Here is a 19,287-nt window from a genome sequence, read left to right on the forward strand (position 1 = left end):
CTCCTGCAGGTGATAACATTATGCACTGTTTGACTGCAGTTAGTACTACTTCTGGACCCTTCGTTCTGCAGGCGATAACATTATGCATTGTTTGACTGAAGTTAGTACTTCTTCTGGATCCTTCATCCTACAAGCGATAACGTTATGCAAGGATTGGTTACTGGCGGTAATACTTTTGGACCATCTCTCTTTCCGAAGATAAATGTAGCCAGGTTTGGCTACAAACAGTAATACCACCGAACCCTCTCTTCTGCTGGAGATAATATGCAAAAGATTGGCTCTTGGCAGTAGGTTATCTGGATCCTCCCACATTCGGGGTTGGGGGTGGTGGTGGTGTTGTCAGTCGGCGAGTAGCTTCCGGAGGTTTTGCCTGGACTATTTGATCTCTCATTTCATTTGGATATAACAGTATGCACTTTCTGGCCACAAGCAGTTATAATTTTAATAAAGTAGCATAGGGTGTATACAGGCAAAAATATTTCTTAACCCTTCCAACTGCTATAGATATCGATACGATTGGATTGGCTACAGGCAGTACAAACTGAACCCTTCCATCTGCTATAGATATCGATACGATTGGATTGGCTACAGGCAGTACAAACTGAACCCTTCCATCTGCTATAGATATCGATACGATTGGATTGGCTACAGGCAGTACAAAATGAACCCTTCTTCCTACTGACGATTAATGTATGCAAGGATTGGATACAGGCGGTAGTATTTCTGGAAGCTCTCTGCTGCTGGAGATAACGGTATACAAAGATTGGCTATAGGCAGTAGAACTTCTTGGTCCTTCCTACTGACGGAGATGTAGGTTATGTATTGACGAATGTGATGTCACTCAGTTGCCACATTTAGTCACAGTCAGCGCCTAGCGTAATCCAAACGAAGGATTTCAAACGTGCTTGATAAGGAGACAGCAGTTTCTTATTAATTGTGGCAGAATGCTCTACACGACAAGGGTGTACTGAACATGTCAGATTCGTGCGTGTGTTCGTATGTGTGCGCGCGAGTGTGTTTGATCAAATGCTTCTGCAAAAAAATGAAAACTATTATTAACAATCCTCTGTACATTAGTTTTTAACTTTGTATGTGGTTCCGTGGTGTTCACGTCGTCCAATCGCGTTACAAGTGGCTCCGTGGTGTTCTCGTCGTCCAATCACGTTACAAGTCGGGTACATTCAATGCAAAGTCAATGAGCTGGTCTCAGAGAGTGAACACTGCATGCAGAGTGGTCCTTCCACACTTCCTTTTAGCAACTGTGTACCTTATTGGCTGCCCAATGATATAATTGCTTGCAATAGTCTGATTTACAAACTCCTTGCTTTCACATTGCCTATCCTGGATCCAGGGCCTCGGTCTTTGACGATGTTCCGATCAGCTATGAAGGGATCAACAGCTGCACGCACCGATCGCGATTAGAGTCGCCAAGGTCGTGTAGAATATAAGGAATTCGAATAATCAGGTTATTATAATGCCTTAAATTAGAACAATTCTATTTCAGCTATTGTCTCGCGCAACAGACGTATCTAATAAATTCCAGTCATTTCCAAACTCTACCACAACCAGGGTAAATGTCTTTCATCTTTGCCAAGGTTGGCACAATCTGTCGGATCGCTTTTGCTAAAGGAAAAAGCTTTGCGGAAGAAACATTATACCATGGGCCTAATGACTGACCGTAAAACGGCATGGTTCAATGATGGGTCTGACACCTTGGCTAACTTCACTATATGGCATGTACACATAGATTACTGCCCACTCTCAATCCATGCTCTGGTTAATTATACAATAACGTGTGGGATGCCAAGCTTGACGGACTATAAAGTTATTATGAACCCGATTTTCTCAATATACACAGACTAAATGATGACGAAATTGAAATGAAGTGCAAAATGGCCGACACCATTAATAAAGTGATTTGAAAAAATGTCTGTAATTTTAAATCGTAAAGACACATGACCAAAGAAACCTTTCAACAGCTTGGATATGAAGCTAACATTGTTTTAGATAAACTCGTGCAAAATGGCATGCTACTATCACATTTTGCACGATTCCTATCAAATTTATCGCAAGTAGATTGAACTATTACATTTGTTCTGATATTCTCCCTGTAGCTTGTTATGGGACTGACCTATCCTTGTTTTGATCTGATTCTACCTTGAAACTGACTCTACCTCAGTTATAATACTGGTTCTACATCTGTTATGATATTGATCCCAACCTCACTCACATGTTTGACTGTTATGGCATTGGCTTACCTCATGATATTGGCCCTACCTTTGTTATTATGTTGGCCACCTGCTCATTGCTCATTTTGGCCTGGCCGAATGTCTTGATGTTGAAGGCGCTCACGCCGATTGGTTCGTTGACAAATTTCGTCTTCAGGGAGCTGGCGTACGTCTGAATCGGTACAGCCAGAGTGCAGGCAGCACCGAGCAACGCTAGGACCGTGAGTAACATAACTGGAACCATTCTGTAAAAACATCATCGTATTGATGAATCTGATGAGAATGATCATTACACACTGCTTCATCTAGTGGCGAAGACGATGATGATTTTTAAAAATAATGATGATCCTCAATATTTTCGTGATTTTCAACATAAAAACTATTTCACCCCACCATCCTCACCAAAAATATTCGTCGCCCTTACCTGTAAAATTCATCTACGATATACACAGTTGTTGATTTCATCATCAGTATATAAGGTAGATTTTCCACGATGTATTTATTGTACATATGTATGACTATTTATTACTCTCATTTTCAATGGAACGAGTAAACGTGAATCAATCAATCAGTGAATCGATTGATCAATATCCACAACATAATTTTGATCTACATATATTTTGTATTAGGTATCTGAAAAACCGAATGTATATATTATATAACAAATTAGGTAGTATAATTTTCAAAGCATTAAAAAACCAATAACGTCACATGTTAGTAATTAATCCAAGATTATCACCAAACTGTAGATTTCCCCACTAAAGATGACTGTTCGTCAGTCTCCTTGTGCAGTGTTTGTAGATTCTGCATTTTGTTGGAGATATAAATACACCTGTAACTAATAGACAAAAGGTGACGTGATATTATACTGGCAACGCGTGACTCAGGTATGTGAAAACACAGGTGGTCAATTAAAGAAAATGATTACATATTATAAATAATGATATTTACAGCGTTTATGGTCCTTTGAGATGGGTTTAGCATTGGAGACCTGAACATCGCCCATTTTACACGGACCATTAATCATTCTTGACCCCAGTCTAAAGAACGGACATCTTTTGGTTCCCATACTTTATACAATTCAAGCTTGAGTAGCTCCGTCATTTTCTTTCTGTCCTCCTCCATGTTCTGTGGATAGGGTCCACTGTGATGTATTGTTAATTTTTAATCCGAATACCGTCGACACAACTGCTAACTGGTAGAGTTTGTTCCAATAAAAATATTAGATTACCATTAATATGAGACATTCACATATACGTATCAAAGACAAAAGGCAAAATCCAAGATACAATTACGTAATTCATTTGAAAAAGTCGTTCGATAAATCAAAGTTTCATGTAGTGTGCTAAATGAAACTACTGATCAATAGGTGATTACGTTTTAAGACATTCATAACCCAACCACCCTCTTTTATAAATAATGGTCAGCTGTGAAGATCTTAGTGTTTTCTCATTCTATAAATTTAATGACGTTTGTAAGTACTATATATTCTATGAAACTCTAATTTCTCTACAAGATTTGGTGACACATGCATTGTCAAAATACATTGACAAAATATATTAAATGTTATTTTGTTTTTCACAATATTCCCAAACAGGAGAATGCACCAAAGTAGTAGTATTGTGGGGCACTTTGAGATTAAACGGGAATTCAATGTTACAAGGGGTCTGTGCATGGTAGGATCCAACGGAAAATTAACATTAGTCCACAATTTTTGTAAGTTTTAGAGGAAATCCTGTTTGACATTATGGGTCTGTTTTACATCAAATGGGAATTTAACACTGAGGTTGTAATATACTGTTTCAAATGAGGTACTCTAGCCTCCAAAACGACACTCTGTGTACTTTGGACGTAATTCTTGAACCATTATATTAATAAGAACTGTCTGAGGTTATTGTAGCCTTAACCAAATTTCTTGACTGAGCACCGGCTATCAAATAATTGTTCTTTTTCTGATACAAACTCCACATGGGTCTGTCAAGGTTTCTTTATTTCACAGTTTCTAAACCCTTTTCGATATGCCTCCGGTACTAAGTCATAACTCTTCAAAATTCATTCCTTCACCACATCATAATGAGCACCTTGTCGTACTGACATTGTGATGTAGACTTCTCGAGCTTTACCAGTTTGTACACTCTGAAATAATATAGTCCAAAGCTCTTTTGGACATTTCAAATTTTCAGCATTTTGTTTTCAAAATGAGGAAAATATTTATCTACTTCTTCTTCTCTTAAAGAGGGTACAAATCAATTATTTCTGGTAACATCAAAAACTTATATTGTGTATAAAAGGAGAGGTCTATTTTGCATTTTTAATTTGTTTTAAAATCTAAATTAAAATTCTCTTTCTTCCTCTTCTCTTTCCTTTTGCATTTGTGTTTCCAACTTCTTTTTCTCTTTCTATTTGCATCTGTAGTTCCCTCTCTTTCTATCTGCATCTGTAGTTCCCTCTCTTTCTATCTGCATCTGTAGTTCCCTCTCTTTCTATCTGCATCTGTAGTTCTCTCTCTTTCTATCTGCATCTGTAGTTCTCTCTCTTTCTACCTTCATCTGTAGTTCTCTCTCTTTCTTTCTGCATCTGTAGTTCTCTCTCTTTCTATCTGCATCTGTAGTTCCCTCTCTTTCTATCTTCATCTATAGTTCCCTCTCTTTCTATCTGCATCTGTAGTTCTCTCTCTTTCTATCTCCATCTGTAGTTCCCTCTCTTTCTATCTGCATCTGTAGTTCTCTCTCTTTCTATCTTCATCTGTAGTTCTCTCTCTTTCTATCTGCATCTCTAGTTCCCTCTCTTTTTATCTCCATCTGTAGTTCCCTCTCTTTCTATCTCCATCTGTAGTTCCCTCTCTTTCTATCTCCATCTGTAGTTCCCTCTCTTTCTATCTCCATCTGTAGTTCCCTCTCTTTCTATCTCCATCTGTAGTTCCCTCTCTTTCTGTCTGCATCTGTAGTTCTCTCTCTTTCTATCTGCATTTGTAGTTCCCTCTCTTTCTGTCTGCATCTTTAGTTCCCTCTCTTTCTATCTGCATATGTAGTTCCTTCTCTTTCTATCTTCATCTGTAGTCCCCCCTCTCTCTATCTCCATCTGCAGTTCCCTTTCTTTCTATCTGCATCTCTAGTTCCCTCTCTTTCTATCTCCATCTGTAGTTCCCTCTCTTTCTATCTGTATCTGTAGTTCCCTCTCTTTCTGTCTGCATCTGTAGTTCTCCCTTATTCTATATGCATCTGTAGTTCCCTCTCTTTCTATATGCATCTGTAGTTCCCTCTCTTTCTATCTGCATCTGTACTTCCCTCTCTTTCTATCTCCATCTGCAGTTCCTTCTCTTTCTATCTGCATCTCTTTCTATCTTCATCTTTAGTTTCCTCTCTTTCTGTCTGCATCTGTAGTTCTCTCTCTTTCTATCTTCATATGTAGCTCCCTCTCTTTCTATCTGCATCTGTAGTTCTCTCTCTTTCTATCTTCATCTGTTGTTCCCTCTCTTTCTATCTTCATCTGTAGTTCCCTGGCTTTCTATCTTCATCTGTAGCTCCCTCTCTTTCTATCTGCATCTGTAGTTTCCTCTCTTTCTATCTCCATCTGTAGTTCCCTCTCTTTCTATCTTCATCTGTAGTTCCCTCTCTTTCTATCTCCATCTGTAGTTCTCTCTCTTTCTATCTCCATCTGTTGTTCCCTCTCTTTCTATCTGCATCTGAATTTCCCTCTCTTTCTATCTGCATCTGTAATTCCCTCTCTTTCTATCTCCATCTGTTGTTCCCTCTCTTTCTATCTGCATCTGTAGTTCCCTCTCTTTCTATCTGCATCTGTAGTTCCCTCTGTTTCTATCTGCATTTGTAGTTCCCTCTCTTTTGATCTCCATCTGTAGTTCCCTCTCTTTCTATCTCCATCTGTAGTTCCCTCTCTTTCTATCTGCATCTGTAGTTCCCTCTCTTTCTGTCTGGATCTGTAGTTCTCTCTCTTTCTATCTGCATCTGTAGTTCCCTCTGTTTCTTTCTGCATCTGTAGTTCCCTCTCTTTCTATCTGCATCTGTAGGTCTCTCTCTTTCTATCTGCATCTGTAGTTCCCTCTCTTTCTATCTGCATCTCTTTCTGTCTTCATCTGTAGTTCCCTCTCTTTCTATCTGCATCTGTAGTTCCCTCTCTTTCTATCTGCATCTGTATTTCCCTCTCTTTGTATCTGCTTCTGTATTTCCCTCTCTTTGTATCTGCATCTGTAGTTCCCTCTCTTTCTATCTTCATCTGTAGTTCCCTCTCTTTCTATCTTCATCTGTAGTTCCCTCTCTTTCTATCTGCATCTGTAGTTCCCTCTCTTTCTATCTTCATCTGTAGTTCCCTCTCTTTCTATCTTCATCTGTAGTTACCTCTCTTTCTATCTGCATCTGTAGTTCCCTCTCTTTCTATCTCCATCTGTAGTTCCCTCTCTTTCTATCTCCATTTGTTGTTCCCTCTCTTTCTATCTGCATCTGTAGTTCCCTCTCTTTCTATCTCCATCTGTAGTTCCCTCTCTTTCTATCTCCATTTGTTGTTCCCTCTCTTTCTATCTTCATCTGTAGTTCCCTCCCTTTCTATCTGCATCTGTAGTTCCCTCTCTTTCTATCTTCATCTGTAGTTCCCTGGCTTTCTATCTTCATCTGTAGCTCCCTCTCTTTCTATCTCCATCTGTAGTTCCCTCTCTTTCTATCTCCATCTGTAGTTCCCTCTCTTTCTATCTTCATCTGTAGTTCCCTCTCTTTCTATCTCCATCTGTAGTTCCCTCTCTTTCTATCTTCATCTGTAGTTCCCTCTCTTTCTATCTGCATCTGTAGTTCCCTCTCTTTCTATCTTCATCTGTAGTTCCCTCTCTTTCTATCTTCATCTGTAGTTACCTCTCTTTCTATCTGCATCTGTAGTTCCCTCTCTTTCTATCTCCATCTGTAGTTCCCTCTCTTTCTATCTCCATTTGTTGTTCCCTCTCTTTCTATCTGCATCTGTAGTTCCCTCTCTTTCTATCTCCATCTGTAGTTCCCTCTCTTTCTATCTCCATTTGTTGTTCCCTCTCTTTCTATCTTCATCTGTAGTTCCCTCCCTTTCTATCTGCATCTGTAGTTCCCTCTCTTTCTATCTTCATCTGTAGTTCCCTGGCTTTCTATCTTCATCTGTAGCTCCCTCTCTTTCTATCTCCATCTGTAGTTCCCTCTCTTTCTATCTCCATCTGTAGTTCCCTCTCTTTCTATCTTCATCTGTAGTTCCCTCTCTTTCTATCTCCATCTGTAGTTCTCTCTCTTTCTATCTCCATCTGTTGTTCCCTCTCTTTCTATCTGCATCTGAATTTCCCTCTCTTTCTATCTGCATCTGTAATTCCCTCTCTTTCTATCTCCATCTGTTGTTCCCTCTCTTTCTATCTGCATCTGTAGTTCCCTCTCTTTCTATCTGCATCTGTAGTTCCCTCTGTTTCTATCTGCATTTGTAGTTCCCTCTCTTTTGATCTCCATCTGTAGTTCCCTCTCTTTCTATCTCCATCTGTAGTTCCCTCTCTTTCTATCTGCATCTGTAGTTCCCTCTCTTTCTGTCTGGATCTGTAGTTCTCTCTCTTTCTATCTGCATCTGTAGTTCCCTCTGTTTCTTTCTGCATCTGTAGTTCCCTCTCTTTCTATCTGCATCTGTAGGTCTCTCTCTTTCTATCTGCATCTGTAGTTCCCTCTCTTTCTATCTGCATCTCTTTCTGTCTTCATCTGTAGTTCCCTCTCTTTCTATCTGCATCTGTAGTTCCCTCTCTTTCTATCTGCATCTGTATTTCCCTCTCTTTGTATCTGCTTCTGTATTTCCCTCTCTTTGTATCTGCATCTGTAGTTCCCTCTCTTTCTATCTTCATCTGTAGTTCCCTCTCTTTCTATCTTCATCTGTAGTTCCCTCTCTTTCTATCTGCATCTGTAGTTCCCTCTCTTTCTATCTTCATCTGTAGTTCCCTCTCTTTCTATCTTCATCTGTAGTTACCTCTCTTTCTATCTGCATCTGTAGTTCCCTCTCTTTCTATCTCCATCTGTAGTTCCCTCTCTTTCTATCTCCATTTGTTGTTCCCTCTCTTTCTATCTGCATCTGTAGTTCCCTCTCTTTCTATCTCCATCTGTAGTTCCCTCTCTTTCTATCTCCATTTGTTGTTCCCTCTCTTTCTATCTTCATCTGTAGTTCCCTCCCTTTCTATCTGCATCTGTAGTTCCCTCTCTTTTTATCTCCATCTGTAGTTCCCTCTCTTTCTATCTGCATCTGTAGTTCCCTCTCTTTCTGTCTGCATCTGTAGTTCTCTCTTTTTCTATCTGCATCTGTAGTTCCCTCTCTTTCTATCTCCATCTGTAGTTCCCTCTCTTTCTATCTGCATCTCTTTCTATCTTCATCTGTAGTTCCCTCTCTTTCTGTCTGCATCTGTAGTTCTCTCTCTTTCTATCTGCATCTGTAGTTCCCCCTCTTTCTATCTGCATCTGTAGTTTCCTCTCTTTCCATCTGCATTTGTAGTTCCTTCTCTATCTTCATCTGTAGTCCCCTCTCTTTCTATCTCCATCTGTAGTTCCCTCTCTTTCAATCTGCATCTGTAGTTCTCTCTCTTTCTATCTGCATCTGTAGTTCTCTCTCTTTCTATCTGCATCTGTAGTTCCCTCTCTTTTTATCTCCATCTGTAGTTCCCTCTCTTTCTATCTGCATCTGTAGTTCCCTCTCTTTCTATCTGCATCTGTAGTTCCCTCTTTGTTTTCACACTGCATTAGCATTAGCCTATCTTCTCTTTCTGCAATTGTAATTCTCATTCTTCTTTCTGTAGCTCTATGTCTCCTTTTTTACTCTTTGCGCAACTACAAGTCTTTCTCTTTCTGTAGCTGCGTTTATTTCTATTCTTTCTCTTTCTGAAGCTGAAGGTTCTTAACTCAATTTCCATCTTGCAATTTAATTTCAATTTTAAATATTAATTTCAATTTTAATTTCCATTTTAATTTCAATTGTAATTTCAATTTTACAACTTTCATTCAGAGCCAGATATAAATTAATAATTAATTTATCCCCAAGCACTTTTATCCAAAATATTCTTTTGTATACATGTTGGAATAAAATATTTTGTTTTATTTCTTGCTTCGTTGAAAAAGTCATCGCCTCAGAAAGAACATATTGTCTGGCAAGCTGGAACAATTCATCCTTTTTCAAAGAATCGAACCCTTCCTGTGTAGGATTTAAAATAAAGATCTCCACTTTAGATGGCATTGTGAATGTCTAAAGGTTTCAATATAAATTTCTCAAATATGTGAAATAATACCTGGGACTTAGAAAATTCCGAAACAAAGGGAATTTAAAATTTTAAACTAAGGATTTCTGAAACGTTTAAGAGATATTCGTATCCCTTTAATGTTCTGTTATGACCCTAAGGTCTTAACTAAGTAACAGAAAGAATGAAAACAAACAAGTCTTTTTTGTAATAAAAATTCAACAAATAACTTATTCACTAGAATATAAAGTGAAAATTTAAAAATGAACATAACAGTATTGTGAATTAAATCCCAAATAGTCCTAAATGATCTGTAAGAAGTCCAAACATAACAGTATTGTGAATTAAATCCCAAATAGTCCTAAATGTTCTATAACAAGTCCCAAAAATAACAGTATTGTGAATAAAATCTCAAATAGTCCTAAATGTTCTGTAACAAGTCCAAACATAACAGTATTGTGAATTAAGTCGCAAATAGTCCTAAATGTTCTATGACAAGTCCAAACATAACAGTATTGTTAACTAAATCCCAAATAGTCCTAAATGTTCTATAACAAGTCCAAAAGTATGAAGTTCCAATTGAATTCCAGTGGTATTAAAAATAAATTTCGTATTTGAATGTGTTGGTGTACCTGTAGTCTCGAATAGACTAATGTACCAATGGCCTGTATTGTGATGATGTACTAAGAGTGTTTTTATGTATCACAATAATATAATCCAAAATCTACTTCTCTGGTTCCATTATAATATCAAATTAATGTTTCAGTTTAAGATCATTTTTGAGTATTTTGTAATTCCAGTGAATAACAGTGTGAATAAATAAATCAACCCAATTAAAAACTCAACAAAACAATATGAATGATTCTGCTTGAGATGTTAGAGCAAGAATTAGTAATTTTTCAAGTTAACATTATGAAGAAAAAAAACCGACACAATAACCAAGCCAGTACGTAGACCAGCATATAAAACAGATGTCAACAATTTTAGAAATTTCCAAGTGGAAAACCATGTACCGGACTCAGCTTCAAATAAACATTTCTACATCCATTGATAATGACGTGAATATTTAATCCACACTCATAGAGAAATGTTAGATATGCATTATGTTGTTTACAAAATGAATATCACTGCTCAGACGCAACATGAACTTGATTTTGGAGAAGTAAGTACAAAATACAGATGTATATAACATAATCATTACGAAAAGTCAACAAATAATCCAAATTAAATGTACATAATATTGTAAACGGCGTTTTGATGACAGTGTTTGGTGATGGATGATAGATGACGGGGTATTGGTTTCTACATACGGCGCTTTGGATAGTAAATATAGGGTGTTGGAAATAGATGTCTGCCTATTGATCACTTCATACGGCGTGTTGGATAGTGATGTGGGGTACTGCATTGTAGATGATGGGTTACTTGATACTATACACAGTGTGTTGAATAGGAGAGTCGTGTGCTGTGTTGCAGATAACAAAATTTTAAATTACCATTCCCGTTTGACCCGATTAATACTTTGGACTACATAAACACCTTTCACCCTTTAAACACTTTTGACGCTATAAATTCTTTTGACTATAATACCATCCTCGTATTAAACCTATGAACCCCTTTAACAAAGAACTTCCCGATTGAGCCCGTACCGTCACAGCATGTTAATCTACGGCGTAAATTTAATTTCCACATGACTACCAATACGCCCATATTACGTTTGTGAAACCAATTAAAACTATACCCCATACAAATTAAAGCGAGTGGGGGGAGGGTGAGATGCTAAGTGCTCTACAATACCAAAATAATTATATCATATTCATGCCGGAAAATTTTACAAAATAAGATGAAATAGAAGTGTACAAAAAGAAAATCTTGAAATCGATCAAATAAAACATATAAACGACAAACAAAACATTAGGATTATATCACCGAGTTGAAGCTGAGCTAGTTATCAGCATGCAAATGTTGCGGTACAAGAAATATATAACATTACAGCAATGCTAGTAGTCAAAATTACACGGTTTTGCTGTATCGTGCTGAGAATATCACGTGATGCAAAAATGAACTCACTTCACCAAGGCTGAGCAAAATTGCTAATTAGGTGGCAGGGTGAAGTTTCGTAAATTGGCCCCTGGCAAATTTCTTAACTTAAGGCTATGGTGTGACTTTTTCAGCTATTATTGTTTAGTACTGATAGATATGGATATATTTGTGAACTAGGTGTTTTGGGCTTGTGTTGTTCTTGAAACTGATGTCAGGCATGTACACCTTCCATACTTGCTCTGCAGTATGTTGATAGTGAAATACCAATAGTTGGCTAGGAAGAAGAGCTAGCCTCCCATAGCAGTAAACACGTGGGTTCAAGGCAACTAGAGTATCTCAAAAACGGCTTGGATGACAACTATTCTGAATTGTATCAAACTATTTAGTAGACAATGTTTTTCAAAATTTTCATCCAGGGAAAGGGCTTGCGTTTGCACTGTGAGCGCCACATGCTGTCAAAAATTGCATTTGGATGTGAAAAATGCAGGTATAAAATAGGGGTTGGGGTGCATGATCCTCTTCTGCTGTGAACTGCCATTGACTTCTCTGGTCAAGTGAATACTATTCTTATGCTTTGTTTTAGCATAGGTATCTAAAAATATGGACCCTTTTGACCTCACTTGTGTATTTGACTTTTTATGATTTTTTATACTAGGTCGCTGATTGCGGCATTAAATTAAAAACTGGACCCTTAAAGTAGACCTTAATGCAGGCCCGGCACAAAGGACAAGGCAAACGAGGCAACCGCCTTGGCTCCCGCGCTTTCAGGAAATCAACTCCGCAATGCAAATTTTTTTTTTGCTTGGGGCCCCGTGCTCATCTTTTGCTGCCTTGGGCCCCGTACATCCTAGGGCCGGGCCTGCCTTAATGGACTGAGAAAATAATAATAGAGAATTGTGTTGGATGTGTAGGAGAAATAAACATCAGCACAAAGATGAAGGTGTAAATAAGTGGGCACGTAATCACGCCAGCTAGACTTTATTGAATCCAGGAAAATTAGCTCTTTAAATACTGATGTATTCAAATAGCACGATTACCCACTTCTTCGTTCAACGCTAAATTGTAAAACTTCATAATCCGAAGTGGGCACATTATATAGAGGACGAGACAAAAGACCCAATTAAACCCTACGAGTGGGCGAAGTCTAGTTAAATTAGTTAATGCGCGTGTCTGTTAATATGGCTTATGGGTCAGTGAAAGTTTCAAGATCCGTCCATTTCGTTTACTTTATTCAACAAATGTCATAATCACGGGACCTCGATTCATTGCTTACAATTTAACTATCAGTTATACATAAAGTATAAAGGAATACAAGGGAGGACATTTCTTTCCCTTCTCAAAGCTGATATTTCAAGCTGCATTTCGCATAGCGTAATAAATTCGGTACCGGTGTTTAGCTCAGGTATTCGACTTTGTATGCCTATCCAAAGTTTGGCTTACTATCATATCTTTATTTGTTGATATCTCTTAGCCCTTTCATAGCATTTCTTGCTATTTAGGACACAGAAGTGACACACTGTTTTTCTAAATATGTGTGTCTTGTATGTGTTTCCCTGTCCACCCATACAGTGTTTCGTGTTTATATTTTTCAGATAAATAATAATATAAATAGTATATGAATTTTGCAGGGTTGCCTTTTGGTTTGCTCATCATATTGTTTTAGTTTCTTTATCCCATAAGCTTTGGGAATATTATGTACTTCCTTCCCTTGGCCTGGGTTAGGCTTGGGCCTGGTTTCCATTTTCCCTTGGCTTGGAGCTTTGGTCTATTCTACCCACCCCTTGAAACATTTTGTGCCACGGGTGGGTTTCTGTCCCTTTTCCCATTCGTTGCTAAGAAAGCGTAGTGACTTTGCCAGGGTCATTTGTCCTGTGACTGTAGTTTATGTGTATGTTTTGTTGTTTTTGTTTGTGTTATTGTGAGGACTGGCGCTATATTGGTCAAATCATGTATTGGTCTGGATGCCCTATCTATTCCTAGAATAAGATTTTGGAATATATATGGACTTAAGCCGAAAAGGTTAAATAATAATATGTCTTCTTGTATGGTCTGTATTGTGTGTGCTTGTATGCATTTCTGTTTATATTTTATTGTGTCGTTCCGGTGTTATTTTGAATTGTATTTTGGAAGAGGCATGTTTTTTTTTTTTTTTTTTACTTTTCCTCTCTTATGAGTTTGGATTTAATATTGAATAATTTGTTGAAGAGTTTAAGTTTGGGATTTGTTGGGTGATTTACTACAGTTGTGGGAGACTAAAAATTTACGATTCTTTTGAGATGGCTAATCTAAGGATGGCCTTTTCGTATTTGAGCCCCCCCCCCCCTTTCTGTTTTCCATGTATAAATTACTGAGTGTTTGGGTAGGTGACGTCAGATAAATCGGATGCAGTCATGGTGGAATGCGGTCATGGTGGTACGCGTTGGCTGTATAGCATTACTCTTGAGTGAGCGCTTTATGTTATACATTATTGGGGTTTTCGTCTGCATTCCTATTCAGGTAGCTATTAATGAAGCTTTATTCAGACCTAAAGCTCCTTTAATGGTTTATAGCGGGGAGGGGGGGGGGGGTTTGTAGTCAGGTAAACGGTGCTGATTTAGTGTATAGTTATGTTGGCACCGTTCCAGCAGATGCTGATAAGGTGTTAGAGGTGTCACCCTGTTTTTCGTTTCTAAAGGTCATGGTTTGTGATTTATGTATCCCCCGTCCTCCCAGTTCTTGATTTCATATGTAATTTTGTTTTATTTGTATTCATTTTTTTTTTTTAATTTTTAATTTTTTTATTATAATTTTTTTTGATATTATAATTTTTATTTTTTTTATATATTTTTTTTGTGTACTTTTTCTTTCCGTCATGGTTGATCTTTGTTTCGTTTCGCCATATATCTCGAGTTGTCCCTGCATGCGGGTTCTGAGTTGTACTCCGTTCCCACTCGGTACGCAGGTCGGTTTCCATTCTCAGGTCAATACTTGCAAACAATAGTGCTTTTGTATGTTTTCTTGCCTTGAACCCGACATGCATGAAACTTAGGATCGTAGTCGTTTTCCCTTTGCGAAAGCTCAGGGTGAAAGTTTCCGCTCCCATCCCCAGTTCGTTATCGTTATTATTTTGGAGTGACTTGCCATAGTCTTGAAGTGTGGTGTGGTGCTGTATGTGTGTGTTGTGTTCTAAACTGCATTTTTTGTGTATAGACTGGCACTATCTAGATCATATTTTAAGAGTTTTGGGTTAACTATCTAATTTTCAGTAGTGGCACGGTAGACTTGGTAATTAGTCATATCTGTAATTGGATAGTTGTGTGATTGCTTTTCAGGCTGGGGTGTAATTAATCATTGGTAGTTAGTGTTCCAAGATTCCTGGCATCATAAGCTAGTACTGATATTTTAATAGGATAGTTTGGATACAGGTGCGTCATATAATATGTCGTTATGTGGGTTATTCATATTTTTGGTTGTAATTTCTGTTGTTTTTTTATATAAAAAAATTAATTTTTTTTGTGCGTGTATGTACGCAGTTTACTTTGTTGTTGTGCATACTTTGTTGGGGAGCTATGGTGGAGGGATGTTATCGACTAAACAGTGTGCCTCGGAGAAACTAATTAGCTCCCCGCTGCTTGTGCTTGTAATCTGATCCTATAGACATGCGTGAGAGCCTGGGTGTATTTTCTGTGTTGGTAGGAGTTGGGGGTGGGGGGTGTAAGAGTGGGGAGGCAGAGTTCAGCTCTTAGGTCACTAATAATTATGTTTGCCATATGTTTCTTCTTCTCATATCCACAGTGTAATGGGGGGGGGGGGGAGAATTGTCCCTGGTGGGTGTCCCGCCAAATTTGGTTTTCGTTATCTAGGGGTTGACCGCCCTCGATGTTATTGCCCGGTTCGAGTAAATATAAATATAAGTGGTGAAATTTATAGGTGGAATAGATAGAGATCTGAGCAGGTATATATAACAAACCAACACGAGCCCCCGTACATTTAAACAAACAATTTAATCAATTACATAAAAACACTGTGAAAATTCATTACATCAGGAATGTACTCTGCTTTTAGAAATTTAACTTTCACCGAAATACAAAGAAAACGCAAATAGATTTAAATAAAATAGTCGATCTGTTTACTGATAGATTTAGTTCATCATAGGATCGAGTGAACAATCGAAGTCAACGTCTTGTACGATTGCATAACCTGTTCGTCCTCGGTTGTTCTGTTGCCACTGTAGCTGTTCAGACGCTTGGATCTCGGGATGATACTTTCCACCATCCGTCTCAGGATACTCTCAGAATACGTTTCAGAAATTAATACGTCGCAGGATTGCGTCACAGGATTATACGTTTCACTGCACTTCTCTTTGTACTTCTTAGTATACGTCTCAGAATAACATCACATCATACGTCCCAGAATAATGCGTCTCAGGATAATACGTCTCAGGATTATACGTCTCAGGATAATACGTCTCAGGATAATACGTCTCAGGAGCTATTTTCTCCCTTTTAAATAAATATAAATAGAGACAACCTAAATTTCCCTTTATTTATGAAACAGTTAATTCTTCATTATTCTCCCTCGTTATCAGATTTTACTATCAGTGAGCGACAGATACTAAGGCTATCAATCGACTCCACGTGTTCTATAATGACCCTAGTTAGTCAAATGGCTAATTCGTTACGCCTTGACCTTACACATTAACACATACGCGAGGCATGGGGTTCTGAGCCAGCCTCAATTTACACAACGAATAAATAGGATACATAACATCAATCAATTACAGGATCATTTCAGTCGATACACACTTATTCTTAATCATACGTGAAATCTTCTAAATTCGGTGAAGTCACATGGAGTCTCGTAATCATATTAACTAATGTATTGTATTAAAGTCTTAGAACATAATTCTTATGCAAACAAGACGACAAATTCAAACAATTCGTCAAACTTATCTAAAGAAGATTAATGTACGACATTCCTATGCATAAACTCAAACACAGTTATACTTCATAAAGCAAATTATTACACGAATGTAGAAAAAAGATTCATGCAAATACAAGTAAATAACCTCAGCAAAGCATTATATATGACATCAACAAATTACATGGAATTGTCACACTACCTTTGCTTTCAACGTTCCTCCCTCTAATCGGCAAATTATTTCGTCGGTTCCTTTCGACAATAGTCCCCTTTGAACAACAGTCCTTTTTTTACGAGGAATTTCTTGCCAATCCCCCGGATCCTACTCTGGTTTCTCACGTAGAAAAGCTTAGATTGATTAAAATTTCCGATGTGGCAATTTTTAAAACCTAGAAAATTTTGTGTGTGAAACACGCCCCTTATTTAACGTAACCAATCAGAATCAAATATCTCTGCCGCCTTTTTCCAGAGGCGCCAAAGTCAGGGTCAGCTTGACCTGGTAGTTTGAGTAACAGAGTTTCTGCGATTTCTCAATTGCGACAATTTACCATGAAAATGAAGTTTTCCTTGTCCCTAATAGTCCGTCTGGCTGCTGTATAAACAAATGCTTAATTAGGAACAAAATTCTCCCTCTAAAGGACATTACCGTATACGGTAGTATGGTGATATGATACGCGCTTGTCTCCATGAATCTAATTAATGGTTCTCTGGTCTCAACTAATGTATTCTTGTTAGATCACCAGAAATTTGCCACTTCACACAGTGTTGTATATGTAGTCAGTTATTTGTTTATACAGTTTGGATTCAATAATGTCCCTAGTGTAAAGAAGCTGATTTTCATTGTAATATCCTATCGTATTTTGAATTTCGTTTATAATTTTATTCCTATGTGTTTCTTTCATTTTGCATTGTAAAATTAGATGTGTTTTGGTGTCTGTGCCGTTTTTACATTTTGGACGGGGGATGGGGGTGCTCTGCAGGATTTTCCTTTTGAAGGCATTTTCCCCTGTCCACCATGCGTCGTATATATATATATATATATATATATATATATATATATATATATATATATATATATATATAAATAATAGTCTTGCTTGCTTTTTTGTCCTTTATTTTTGCCCATTGTTTCCATATGGGATCCCATTTAATAGTAGGATTGTTTATTTCTACTTTATTTAACATGTTTTTGTGTCTTATTTCAAATAGGTACTGATATATATTTTCTTTTTCTGTATGTTTCCATATCTCTTTGTCTTCCCTATAAAGTTTTAGTGAATTAGTTATTCTGTAGATAGTTTTAGGTGGACTTAGTACTTTAGTAATTTTATTGTTCCTATATATTTCCGGTTTGTTTTTCAAGAGAGATCCGAACTAGTATAAGTATGTGCCTTGCCATATGTGTGTTGGGTGTTGTTGTAGGTTTTGTAGGCGATCTAAATGGTTATTCATTTCTTTAACCCTAAGGTCAGGGGTGTTTAGGCCCCCTTTATTTCCTTGTTTTTGGAGAGTGTGTTTGGCAAGTTGATATATATATTTTTTTGTCTCCCTATATGAAGTTTTATATGAGGGTTTCAATCTAGTTTATAATACGGTATTATATCATATCATATCTTTAAGAAATGCCAGACCATTTTCCCCACGCTGCTGTTCGACATGGTCACGATCGTGCTCGCTTAATATGCAAGTGAAATCTCGGTGAATGGAATACTGTCCTCTTATTGGTTAAACGAAAATGACGTGACCAATGAGAAGGCAGCATCCCATTCAGGGCGTTGTTTTTGCACATTTCTCTACGCTAAATGTAGCTTGAAATATCAGTGTTCATAATTAACTAGGTTGCGCGAGAAATGATAAACGTGTCTTTCCTTGCATTATTTTATAATATGTTTATGACCGTATGACTGACAGTTAAATGGTAAGCAAAGATATGAGCCCCTGTGGTCTTAATGCTCTCCGCTATATTGGCAGACTTTTTGGCGCGAAATGTAGGCTGCTTCTCTCCTAATGCATCCGTCGGTCACAGTGCCATTGACCTACTTCCTGAGTAGACGTATTTATGTCACGTACATTTAGTATGCATCGTAAGAAGTCTATAATTGATTTGTTTCAACAACAGGTAACTTGAACGGAGTTTTCGACTCGAAACTTTGAAGACTATATTGGTAATGTTAGGTGCAACTCTACTAAAGTACGCAACAGAGGAACGAAACAATGTTGCTACAGACAAAAGTATGGAACAACGAGAAGACGGAACAAATACATTTGGATGAAAAGATTTACGGAACACACACACACACACACACACACACACACACACACACACATACATACATACATAAGCAACAAGAGAACATGCACATGTACTCATAAGAAAACGAAGAAACAGACACACAGGAATAGTTGCTCTTAAATCAATGAATTCGTTTCCGATGTAATGGTGTTTTTTTTATAATTATACTGCTGATCAATACACGTATTGGAGGGGTAGGGGTGCATGGATTTTACCAATATTCTGTTATTACTGGTGCACGCAACTAAAGAAGATTTCTTAGCAATTAACTTTGAGGCTGAATATGATAGAAATCTTTCAATGCAATTGCAGTGTCACGCTTTCCTCTCAGTGTCACGTGTGTATTTTATACGAGTAGACCGCGTATTACCATTTAATGTCACGTATTCGTTTTATACTTGACCTCTTTTCGAATTCGCAGATTGTTATTTTTAAATTGACATTGAAAGATTAATAAAATTATTGCATAAAAAGATTCCAATTTAGTCGTCATTATCTTTATTTACTCTCTCTCTCTCTCTCTCTCTCTGTCCGTGCATTAAAAAAAATTATTACAAGACTGTTGTAGTTGTTGTAGGGTTTAACGCCATTTTCAGCACAAGATAGGC

General features: G+C 37.6%; 1 protein-coding gene across 3 annotated transcripts in view; it reads right to left on the reverse strand.

The window, feature by feature from the left end:
• The window catches only part of LOC149804170 (deoxyribonuclease-1-like), a 28,468-nt gene extending 25,432 nt beyond the window's left edge, over positions 1-3,036 (reverse strand). The window contains exons 1-2 of one of the 3 annotated variants that reach the window (XM_089954148.1): positions 2,968-3,036; positions 2,278-2,473 (exon numbers count right to left, since the gene is read on the reverse strand). In XM_089954148.1, the coding sequence (XP_089810274.1) occupies positions 2,278-2,472 (195 nt within the window). In that variant the 5' untranslated portion in view covers position 2,473; positions 2,968-3,036. The other 2 variants (XM_089954150.1, XM_089954149.1) reach the window with 2 other exon arrangements.
• Positions 3,037-19,287: the final 16,251 nt, after the last annotated feature.

Source organism: Sinohyriopsis cumingii, chromosome 3 (genome assembly GCF_028554795.1).
Source record: "Sinohyriopsis cumingii isolate HCF-2022 chromosome 3, ASM2855479v2, whole genome shotgun sequence".
Lineage (NCBI taxonomy): Eukaryota > Metazoa > Mollusca > Bivalvia > Unionida > Unionidae > Sinohyriopsis > Sinohyriopsis cumingii.